The sequence below is a fragment of the Anticarsia gemmatalis genome, chromosome 17 (genome assembly GCF_050436995.1).
Source record: "Anticarsia gemmatalis isolate Benzon Research Colony breed Stoneville strain chromosome 17, ilAntGemm2 primary, whole genome shotgun sequence".
NCBI classification, from domain to species: domain Eukaryota; kingdom Metazoa; phylum Arthropoda; class Insecta; order Lepidoptera; family Erebidae; genus Anticarsia; species Anticarsia gemmatalis.
The window spans coordinates 8,541,016-8,553,941 of record NC_134761.1 but is presented as its reverse complement, the minus strand read 5'-3'; the positions used below and the strand labels follow the sequence as shown (position 1 = coordinate 8,553,941).

Here is a 12,926-nt window from a genome sequence, read left to right as displayed (position 1 = left end):
AAGGCTTACGTTTCCAAAATATTGTTATAAGTATACAATATGGTCCACCCAGAAATTTAACTCGAGTTATGAAGTATGAGTGAACAATACATACATGTAGCCGAAAGTTGTGTATAACATTTTTGCATACTCCCCTAGTTGCCTTATTTACTTAAACAAACTCTAGCAGCTTTCTTTACAGTTTCTTCTTCTTATCGTATGGTTAGTGGTCAACCTAGTGTCAAAGTTGTTCAAGCCGCCCGAAGGCCTTTGACGTGGCTTAACGACTGTTATCTTAATCGACAACAACCGGGACCGACTTTATATGTGCCCTCCGAAGCATGGAGGCGCCCAGTTCAAATACCACTATGCGGTAACCCATCTATGGAATGACCGCGCCAACGGTTGCTTCACCCACAGATCGTTTACCGACCGGTGAGCGCAACTGGTTATCATTACATAGTCTCTTTAGTTAAATCTATTTACGCTGTCATTAAACAAAGAAATGAACACGTGCTCAGGGTACAATGTAACTGCAATGATAGCATGCAGCTAACCGTTTAACGATCTAGCTCTCTTTTCCTAACATTGTTTACGTACAATTATCATAATTGTGTTAATTGATCACCGTTATACGTTTTAGTCGCCATGACTTAAATCACTTCTGCGGGCGTATCACGTATCTCAGTTGACAGCTAGAGTACGTCAAATTGATGGTCATTATTCAGTACATTGCTGCTTTGACGTAACGTGCTAACCACAGTATTCTAAGGGAGAAAACAATGTACAGGGTAGTGACTTTCAAATATTTGACAACTGAGATACGTGATAGCCCCCCTGTGTTATCATGATGGCTACCTAGGACAGGAGTTGTAAACTTGATGAGACACGCAGTCTTCTATCTACAGGGCCAGTCTGCCTGCGTGTTACCGTTTAGGTTGTACCTATCTGAAATATTGAGTAGGGAAAAATATATATAGGTTCGCAATTACAATCTAAAATCTAGATAATGTCCCCATTGCCAGCCAACTCTGCAGAGTTGGTTAATAGTGTCTTAATGTGTGCAAAATACATAGGTAAACTCTCTTTTCCCTCGCTATCATTTCGATGTCTTCCATATACCAGTGAGAGTGGCGAAAAGTCGGGTGCAAGACAGACGGCTTTACGTGCTCTTCGAGGAACGGAGGCTTCCAACCTCAATTTCTTCAGGAAATTCCCTATCACAGAGGATTTCCTGACTGATTAACTCAGAAATAACTTTCTGCCCCGACTCGGGATTTAAACTCAATACCTCTGCGTGGCAGTCGAATACACTGTCAAATTTAAACAGATGCAGATATAGAATAGATATAACTTAAGATAAATAGTACAAAATATGAACTAAACAGTAAACACTTCATATTGACCCAGTTTATGTCGTCTTAATGCTTTGAGATCAGATCAGTGCTAGATTATTTTGTTTTTGCTAACCTTGACCGACTATTATTGACAAAAACCTGTAAGATCACGACAGTAAAAAGAAAATATTGATATTTGATTGAACCTAAAAAATACGCCTGTTCAAAGTCAGTACTTATCATTGTCGTGAAGAAAAAATGTTGGTTAATTAATATTTTTACGATAATAGAGGAGAAAAGACAGCTGCATCTGGTGATATTCGAAGTCATATGAACATATTTGGAGGAAAGGGTAGACTGATTGAATCATTTATTAACAAAACAACGCAGTATTTATTTTCAAAGTAGTTTAATGTATTTATCAGATAATCATTTTATTACAATTTTATAAACCAAGTTAGTACTTTAAAGTATACTTAACTCAGTTTTTTGACATCACACCATTAGCACAACATATTTCAGAGATACCTTGAGATTGTCTTAACTGACTGTATAAGATAATCTTGTTTGGTAACAGGCAAAAAGCTTATCTATCCTGTTGGCGCCAAACAGCACTCAGTGCACGCTTGGTACCATACTCGCCGCACGCTCCGGCAACTTAGTTTAAGCACTAGTGTTAAAAATAAACAATAATAAAAAAAAGTTTGAATAAAAGTGTTTTTACAACAATTGTTATGGTGAGTTGCTAGAATTATTAAATATTTAATTTTGTCTACAGTTAATTTTGATACACAATTTATTTCAAGAAACTACCCGCTTTGTAAATAATAAAATTGTTGTTAATGTTTATGATTTAAGCATAATTAATTTAAGCCGTGTCAAAGTCTTTCATAATTCTCTTAAAATGTACCTACTTAATTGAGAATATTAGGAGCTTTCTTATCATTTAGTTTTTAAAAAGTAAGTAGTAAATTCATTTTCAACTTTAGTGACTATCTAATATATTAAGTTAAACCATATATTTAAGAACTTTATAAAAACATAACGCAAAGCCTATGTAGAACATTACACGCCTAATTTACGGCTCTTAATACAACATAATTTTCTAATTGACTGGAGGAAAATATTGGTAACTAGCTGACCCGCGCAACTTCGCTTGCGTCACATAAGAGAGATTGGGTCAAAATTTTCCCCGTTATTGTAACATTTTTTACTGCTGCTCTGCTCCTATTGGTCGTAGCGTGCTGATATATAGCCTATATCTAACACTGAAAGAATTTTTCAAATCGGTCCAGTGGTTCCTGAGATTAGCGCGTTCAAACAAACAAACAAACAAACTCTTCAGCTTTATAATACTAGTACTAGTATAGAAGATAGTATAGATTAACAGGTATTAATATGTAACCAATATAAATTATTATCTGACCGTCCGTTGGTGTCCTCTATCAGGGTACGACCACCTCTATAAGAATAACGAGAGATTTGACATTCTAAGCAGAATTATTTGTGATCCTTGCTACATAGTTGCGATTGCAATTTGCGTCATTACTTTTTTGTGGTTCAACACATATCAAGTAATTTAAATAACAAGCGTTACTAAGATTTAGATAGTTACTACAGTAGATATGCATATAGGCATTACATACCCTTTATTACGATGTCACAAATAAGTATTTAAAATATTTTTCATGTGTTGTCTGAATACTGCCAAATTTTTAAAGATCTGATCCAATGAATATCTAATGTTATGTTATGCAAAAAACTGTTTGTTAGCAATTATTTAAGTTCTTCGTTTAAATAGGTGTTAAGTTATAGTCTAGGCTTTCGTTGAAGTCTATTTTTATCGTTATTCAATAAAATCAGAAGTAACTTAGTTAAACTCGCTTCATATTGTCTTTTTACGAGGAAATAACAGCAAAAATCGAAAGAACGAGATGACCTTACACCAATATCCTTATTATTTTATGCTAAACTTTGTACACAGCAAAAATATACTGACAAATTAATATGCGTACTTTTAATTATTTTGCACTACATGTTTACTTTCAGAACCGGTTATGTTAAGATTTATGTTTAAAGAGCAATTTATTTATAGTTTTTTTTTTAATCAATGTACAGAATTGATCCCACTGCAGATTTATTACTTACTAGCTGACCCGCGCAACTTCGCTTGCGTCACCTAAGAGAATGGGTCAAAGTTTTCCCCGTTTTTGTAACATTTTTCGTTGCTACTCCGCTCCTAATGACCGTAGCGTGATGTTATATAGCCTATAGCCTTCCTCGATAAATGGGCTATCTAACACTGAAAGATTTTTTCAAATCGGACCAGTAGTTCCTGAGATTAGCGCGTTCAAACAAACAAACAAACAAACAAACAAACAATCAAACAAACAAACTCTTCAGCTTTATTATATTAGTATAGATATGTAGGGGATAGATATTTCTTGGCAGCCAACCAAACATTGAGATTTTTTTTTGCTTGGTTTGGCTTAATCTTTATTATAACACTAGCGTATTCTTTATGTGGAGTTCACAGTGGATTCGCTGATCCATATTACATGCAAAAGTAATACTTTTTCTTTGCCTCACTCTACGGCTAAACTACTGAACCGATTTAGATAAAACTTGGTAGGTACAACTTGGACACTCGCAATTCCGAGATTATTTTTTTTTAAAGCAATCTTTTATGAATAATATAAATCTTTCTAATATTAATTTGAAAGTTAATATACATGTATATCTATAACCTTAACAATTAATTGCAATTTCGTACCAGTCTAGTTATTATAATGGCAATGGCACACATTTGTTTCAGTTTAATTTCAATTCAATTATGTCGCCAGTCAAATCAATGCTTGCTCCAATTGCTGGGTCAAATGTTGTAGTGGATAAAAATACTTTATATTATCACCTACTTTCATTTATTGTAATATTACAATTAATTGAAGGCTTTACACCATCCCACTGCAATAGCACTGGAACAGTAATGGGTAAATTAATGAATTAAAAAAAATCCATGCATAAAAATAATCTGTAGCGGAATTTCTTTTTCTATTTTACAAGTGTTAAAAAACTTGAAAAAATAGTTCTAGCGAAATACGCTAGGGGCGCTGATCAGTTTTTCATACAATATTTCGTCTAGTCGGTTGATAATAGCTGATAGTGGCAGGAAATTGTCCCTATGAAGGTAAAATAACACTGTAGGTGGTAACTTGGAAAACCAGATAGTGTTATAATTACCAGCCAGTTGCTAATAAACCTAGATAATAAATATAGTAAATATCTAAGCATCCGTTAGACAAATTGATCAATTAGACTGGTTTTACTACGGCATTCAACTCGATAGCCAAACAACTTATATTGCAGGGGTCAACGACTCATGACTGAACGTATTTTATAGTTTTACAAACGATCGACATTCGAGATTTTTTCTTGTTTAATTGTTTTGGATAATGATCGTTATATTGTTTTGTCTCGGAAAATAAAAATATTCGGTACATTTTCCAAAAAAGGCTAAATCTGAGGCATCGAAGGATGCCTTTTAAATTACACGAACCTTTAATTCCTAGATTAAACTAAATGTTTGTTCTCCGATCTTATTGTGAACTAGCTGATCCGCGCAACTTCGCTTGCGTCACATAAGAGAGAATGGGTCATAATTTTCCCCGTTTTTGTAACATTTTTTACAAGTATTCTGCTCCTATTGGTCGTAGCGTGATAATATATAGCCTATTAGCCTTCCTCGATCAATGGGCTATCTAACAGTGAAATAATTTTTCAAATCAGACCAGTAGTTCCTGAGATTAGGGCGTTCAAACAAACAAACTCTTCAGCTTTATAATATTAAGTATAGTATAGATTTGAAACAACAATATCACGTACTTAATCAAGAAAATTCGGGTCGTCATCGGACTTTCGATACTTTAAATATAGTAAACTAAATATGCAATCGGTGAAAATAATTATTTCACACAAATACTACCTACCCCTTCCTGAATTATTGAAGACCATACGAGAATAGCAAACGAACTATTGTTAAAAAAATATTTAAATAAAAAAAGAAATAAGTTTTGTATTTTATTCATATTATTTCAGTTGCTGGTCACATGCCTGGTGCTCGTGGGAGTGTCTTCCACCCTGGGTCTGGACAATGGCTTAGCGAAGACACCCCCCATGGGCTGGCTGACCTGGGAGCGGTTCAGATGCATCACAGACTGCAAGAAATACCCAGATGAGTGTATCAGGTATGTTTACATTAAATATTCAAATCATTGTACATTAGGGGACAAATTCTGTCCCACGACATGTGTCTGGTCTGTCAAGTCTGGCGAAATCGAGTAGCAAAGTGGTCGCAACATCGTGGAACATAATTTAATTGTCTCTAATTCCTAGTTTTTTGAGATAAGTGGATGCGTTTCTTTAGTTCTGAGTTCAGACGAATATCAAAGTCAAGAGTCACTTGTGGTGCGAAACGCTTAAAGACCCGTATACAGGACCGCCGGTTATGAGTACTTATTGTTAATTATAACGTGAAGGCAGTTCCCTTGTATTTTTAACCCTTCTGAGCTTTGAAGTGTGAACGGGCGGAACAATATACCATTATTATAAAATACTATTACGATAAATTGAACCCACAATACACGAGGTCAGTGTACCCGGCGAGGTAGGCGACCATTTAACCACTGGCCCATTAGTGAACTATGACTAAACAGCTAACAAAGGATATTTTCAAGCGTAAAGTGCCAAGGTACGTCAGAGAAAATAATTCCTTTTAGAGTTAAGGTCATTGACCTCTACCTCTATTCATAAGAAAGATTTTAATAATCTAATTTATAAGTCACTAGCTGACCCGCGCAACTTCGCTAGCGTCACATAAGAGAGAGTGGGTCAACATTTTCCCCGTTTTTGTAACATTTTTCGTTGTTACTCCGCTCCTATTGGTCGTAGCGTGATAAAATATAGCGTATAGCCTTCCTCGATAAATGGACTATCTAACACTGAAAGAATTTTTCAAATCGGACCAGTAGTTCCTGAGATTAGCGCGTTCAAACAAACAAACAAACTCTTCAGCTTTATAATATTAGTAAGTATATATAGTAAGTATAGATGACATACTATAAAAAAAACGATTGTAGTATAAAAAGTCTTCTTCAAAATAATCTTTTTTGTTTGACATTCTTGTATCTAAGAAAACAGTTGGTTTTATTAAACTGGTGGATTTTTATGCTAGATCACGTTTTTATCCCGTTACCATGATTTATATTCCTTTCGTATTCTTGCTCACACTACATTCCTGAATGCTAGATCAAAGTTTACTTAGGTAATTAACGTATTGTAGCATAGAAGTGCGATTTTCTACAATCGAGTCGGTACTATCAACTACCAAGCATTTGACATTTTTAGTTACTCTAAGAAAATCGATATTAACGACAGTTAAATTAGTGTAATGCATTACAAAGTTACGGTATTTTAACAATTTGGGCAGTTCAGGATTACCAAAGAGTAGTATTTTTACGATTTTCATCAACTGCATAACAACTTTACATGAGTAAATAGTTTGGAGTAGCCTGTATTATAATAGTAACCTGTATTTCAAATTGGCAATAATAATCTTCATTTCGTCAACTCAAAAATGCGATGCGAAGATTAAGACTGAATGTATACCTAATTACCTACGTGTTATATCTTTACAGTGAGAACCTTATCAAGCGGACAGCAGACTTCATGGTGAGCGAGGGTTACTTGGACGCAGGCTACGAGTACCTCGGCATCGACGACTGCTGGCTCGAGAAGAAGCGAGGCCCTGACGGACGCATTGTGCCTGACAAGGAACGCTTTCCTAATGGAATGAAAGCTGTCGCCGACTATGTATGTTCCTTAAATTAATACTAGTAGGTATTACGGCTCTTGTGAGACAAGGATACAATGTTGAAGTCGTTTTAAAATGACTTCCGTTTTCCTCTGTAGGAACAATCTCGAACAGCCGATATTAATATGCTATCCATGAATAGATTTGCCTATCTTCAGTTAAAATTTAACATATCTTTCATACAAATATTCCGCCGTTAAATTAAATGGAAATATGTAAAGAATCATGACTGTTTATGAGACTTATTATGTTGAAAATATTTGTAAAACTTTTTGATCATTAATTTTTGTGCTGTATGTTTCAAGCACAGGTTTCAAGTTTAAGAAAAAGTAAAGTTTGGAATATCTTTATAACTTTATACTGTACTTTTACAGCGTTGTATATTACTGTCCTCAGATACACAGTAAAGGCTTAAAGTTCGGCATGTATGAAGACTACGGTAACTTGACTTGTGCCGGTTACCCAGGAGTCCTCGGCAACGAGAGACTGGACATACAGACCTTCGTCGACTGGGAGATAGATTACCTCAAGCTGGACGGCTGTTATATCGATCCTATGGCGATGGATGAAGGTGAGGATTTGCTGTAATATAGTGCCAAAATTTTGACTGCTTCTGTCGGTAGTGTATGCGACTGCCGCGCAAGAGGTCTCGGGTTCGAATCCCGGGTCGGACCAAAAAGTTTTTTCTTAGTTTCATGATCAGAATTTCTCATAAATTGCCCGGAGTTAGGAAGTTAAGGTCGTCGTAGACCGCGGCGCTTTAGAGTGGTTCGGGTTAAATTCATGCGAGTTGCAAAAGCATTAGATAATCTCTTTACAGCATGTTTTTCAGCACAAAAACGTGTTGCGTCTACTCCACGTGGAATGAGGACAGGACAAAGAAGACGTAGTATTCACTCAGTAATCATACTCACTGGCCACCCTCCCGTGGCACTGTGCGAACAATTTTTTAAATATGTGACACTGTCTTCTGCGTCTGGACTAAACGGGCTTGAACAAAGGGAAAACATATATCTTCTTCCGGACTATTTTGTCCTTAATAATTGCTAATAAAATATATTTTGGCCATTTCAGGTTATCCTGCTTTTGGAAAAATGCTGAACGAAACAGGTCGTCAAATTCTTTACTCATGCAGTTGGCCAGCTTACCAGGAACCTGAAAATATTCATGTGAGTATTATGAATTTAACAATAAATTTAACTTATTTAATCTTTAATAGTAGGTATACAAATACTTTTAGACAACTCTCACAAAATCATCTGATTCCAAAGTAAGCAAAGCTTGCGCTATGGTAACAGATATTAGCTCTGGGTGGCATTTTATTATAGATCTGTTCAACCCATTTCTTTACACTGTTGAGTATAGGCCTCTCGGTACAGTCGGTACGTCACGTTGATATTGGCACTTGTCATATACATAAGTGGTTGAAATTATCATTCGAATAACGCTATTTCAATAAACCACATAAGAAGGAAAACATCAAGTTCTTGTGACCTCCTGTGAACCTTGAAGAAGCGCAGGAAAATAAAGGTCATTGCATGAATAGAAATCTAATTATCATATTTTCTAATGTACATTAGGGTATATTTACGTACTGTAAATGACGCCATTAACACTACGAAACGCCATTTCGTAGTGTTCCTGGAACTAAATATCCCAGCTGATGAAAAGCGACTAAGTTAACATCATGCGTAGTTGTATCTTAGTTGACAGTGTTGAAAGAGACTACGCGGTACATTTGCTGGTGACGGACCTTAGAATATAAACCGTACTTATACCTATGCAAATAAAACTTATGCATGCAATGTACAGCATAGTGGATATCAAAAGATAGTCAACAGAGATGCAGGATGTTCCCTTCACACTAATCAATTGAAGTTATTCTTTCCTTGATTCAAATTGAGACCCAGGATCCTTTTAAACATATCTTTGATATTTCAGCCGAATTACGAGTCGATAGCCGAACACTGTAACCTGTGGCGTAACTGGGACGATATCGAGGACTCGTGGTCTTCGCTCACCTCCATCATGAACTGGTTTGGTGACAACCAGGACCGGCTCGCGAAGCACGCTGGACCAGGCCACTGGAATGATCCTGATATGGTAAAATTAATACTATAATACTAAATAACTAGGCTTACTCCTGTCAAAAGCTAATGTCGCTAATTCCATACTATCAAGAGTGAGCTTGGCTAGTTTTAAGTCGGTTAAACGACTTAGCGCAGGCCAGGACCAAGACCGATGTTAGCTGGCCAAAACGTCAGGTTGGTACGTTACCTTTAAATTTTCACCGCACATAAGACGCGCGGTGCATCTTAGCATCAAGTGTACAAGTAGCGAATCAGTTTATCAAGTGGAGTTTAGACAGTTTTTCATATTTACCAGATTCTCTAACAAGTTATCTAACACTTACCAATAAGCTGAAACTGGCCCTAAATCTAATTAATGATATCCTACCTACCTAATTAAATGATAACTAATTAATTATCTCATTTATGAATATCTGTTGACAGTTGCTGATAGGTAACTTTGGGCTTACGATAGACCAGGCTCGAGTGCAGATGGCAGTGTGGGCTGTGCTGGCAGCACCACTCCTCATGAGCACAGACCTGACCACCATCAGGCCGGAGTTCAAGGAGATCCTGCTGAATAAAGACATTATCGCTGTGAACCAAGATCCTATGGGCAAGCAGGGCTTGAGGGTGTGGAAGAAAACTGGCAGAGGGTCTGTAAGTATCACCAGCAATTTCTTCTTATGTTTAGTCGTTAGTAGTCTTGATGGTGGAATTCACGTCAAAGCGGCAAAGATAAAATGAGATTTAAGTGTTACTTAAAATTGAGGGACATTGTGAAACCCTTTTTTTCTCTACGTTGTTGCATAACTGTTCTAAATATAAGAGTATGGTCATTATAAGATTGTAAAATACGATTCTAATTAATTTCAGCAGAGGGTAATTCGTCTTATTGATTTTAAAAATAGTTTATATAAAGAGAAAACGGAGTCATTTTAGTTTCAATATAAATAAAGGCTACAAAAGCTAATAAGATTGCCGAGTTATTTGTAAAATTTTGCCTATAGCATAGAAAAATGTATCTATTTCGTCCATAGAGAGCTCGCCTGGAGATCTGGAATCGTGAGCTCCACGACGATTCGTTCGCGCTCGCGTTTGTTTCTCAAAGAGATGATGGTATACCTTATGCTGCTGAGTTCTCATTCGAAGAAATGAGTCTACCACAGGCAGACTATGAAGTTTATGTAAGTATTTGATAGTTACGAATAGTATTGTTTTGAACATTGATTGACATAAGAAGCTATATGAAAGAAAGCTCGTGGCATTCTTCGGTCCCTGCCATACCCATGCCGTGATTTTATCAAACGGTTTTACATGTTCGTATAACTACAATGGCCCTTTACTGAACTTTCGAAACAAATTATAGTATGTACAATGCATAACTTAGAAATGCAAATCTTTGGACTACTGTGAAAAAATCAAGAACTCAAATCCTAGGAGAAGGTGCCAGGAACAAAGAAATACTTATAAATAACTGAACTGCTAGAGGAATGGTCTCTTGTAACTTTTGCTCACAGCTCCTCCCACGTGTATTTTAATTCCTAACTCGTGATTATAATTTATCACCCTACCGAATTGAGTCTTAGTTATTTACTGTGAAACCGTAACAGACAGAATGTCTCTCGCATTATAGAAGTAATTAATCATTAATTATTCAGATGCATCTTTTGAAATGACGTACGGGAATATAATAATTTATTCATGCGGTGAACGATTTTCTTGATAAGATTCGGTTTCGGAGTATGTAGCTATAACTGTATAATGAACAAACAAATTTGTTTTATTTCGCAGGACCTGTATAAAGACGAGAAGCAGCGGTATTTAAAATCGAATGAAGATTTTGGAGTACGGATAAATCCGTCAGGTTTGTGTTACATTTATGTACCTTTACTAAGCCGTTTTGTTTTTTTTTTTCATTTTGATTGTAGGTTGAAAAATATAGGTATATTTCTTCAGATTCATTATGTTCTTACATTTTACAAATAGCTAATAAAATGATATTCATGAAAGTTAAATTTGTAATTTACAATAAATGAATATTAGGTAGACTTATAAATCATTTTAAAACCGCGTCTGTCAACGTCAGAATTTCCATACATTTATCAACAAAATTAACATGTCATTGAATCAAGTCGTACATACGTGTGACCTTTAATTTCATTTTGTATTGTGATGATGCATTTAAAAATTCTTTACCCTTGAATTCATTAACGATTTTCATTAAAAGAGTTTGTTATTTTCTTTATATTTTGCAAGATAATGTATTCTATTCTTGAATAAAATACAGTAATTTTGATAGCCTGACCTGCGAGCCTCGTCATGCACAGGGTCAAAGTTTCATACCGACCTACTTCGATGGCTTTGACTGCTTAAAAAAAAAGTACTTTGTTGGTCTTCTCGGATCTTCAACTATCTTCTCTTTTTATGATAAACCTCATTCAAATCAGTCCAGCGCCCGTAAAAGCATAACAGGTATGTAGATAAAGAGACTACATCTATTTTTTTAACCCTTTGACCGCCACGGTCGGCTATACTCGACAAATCAGAAAGTGCTCACGACGCTATATTTTTGTCGACATTTACCGACGAAAGCGTCGTGATCTATGTGGAAAGACTGCGAAATACAGTTGAGTTTAAAGGACTAGAAAATGAAAGCTGTTTGCAGATTTAATTTAAAGAACTGACACATTTTTTCAGGTGTGAAATTCTACAAGTTTGTGCCGAAATCAAAAGTTGAGAAGAGCCACAGTTCAAGAGTTGCGACAATAGATGCAGTTGTCAATGCCGTTCTAAACAAAGACTAGTCTATTGTGATAATTATGTAATACTTATAAGTTAAATATAAAACGTAACTATATTAAAAAAAGATATTATCTTAAAATAAGAATGAAAACTTTGAATTGATTTCTTCCCTATTTTATCCTCTTATTAAAAAATCAATGATATCCAAGTCTACGTAAATGGATGAGGGTTCGACAAATGACCTATCATTCACCAATGATTTTCCGTAGTACTTACACATTTTAAGTAATAATTACTAGCTGTAACGAAGAAAAACATAATCTATACTAATATTATAAAGCTGAAGAGTTTGTTTGTTTGATTGTTTACTTGTTTGTTTGAACGCGCTAATCTCAGAAACTACTTATCCGATTTTCAAAAATTCTTTCAGTGTTAGATAGCCCATTTATCGAGGAAGATTATAGGCTATATATCATCACGCTACGACCAGTAAGAGCAGAGTACCAGTAAAAAATGTTCCAAAAACGGGGAAAAATTTGACCCATTCTCTCTTATGTGACGCAAGCGAAGTTGCGCTGGTCAGCTAGTGTGGAATAAATGGGAGTTTTAAACACTTTTGGATGTAATACAAAGTCCTTATTTCTCAAATTTTACCGGTTTTGTGGACTCAGAAACTCTTTTCAATTATGGCTTCTTGCCCGATTTAAAAACCAAAATCTTCTCAAGTCTCTGGTTCGGTAAATAACATTTTGTGGTTCCAATTTATCGTTCTGCGTCTGTTGTAATATAGCCAGACAATTTAAACTGCATTCTGATACCATAATCGGATTTAAATAGCTTTTAGATAACCTAGCTTAGCGCAAATCCATCCGGTCGTCATCACTCTAATCGTTTTGTATTTTCCCAATCGGCATGATAAAAGGTGTA

General features: G+C 35.6%; 2 protein-coding genes across 2 annotated transcripts in view; both read left to right on the top strand.

Annotated features, from left to right (window-relative positions):
• The window catches only part of LOC142979735 (uncharacterized), a 150,730-nt gene that overhangs the window by 99,512 nt on the left and 38,292 nt on the right, over positions 1-12,926 (top strand). The window lies entirely within an intron of this gene.
• LOC142980107 (alpha-N-acetylgalactosaminidase-like) lies at positions 1,895-12,148 on the top strand. The gene is made up of 10 exons (XM_076125416.1): positions 1,895-2,053; positions 5,412-5,560; positions 7,010-7,184; positions 7,582-7,756; positions 8,260-8,354; positions 9,127-9,288; positions 9,699-9,914; positions 10,295-10,441; positions 11,049-11,121; positions 11,955-12,148. Exons 1-10 carry the CDS (start codon positions 2,051-2,053, stop codon positions 12,059-12,061), a joined length of 1,302 nt encoding a protein of 433 aa, XP_075981531.1. The 5' UTR covers positions 1,895-2,050; the 3' UTR covers positions 12,062-12,148.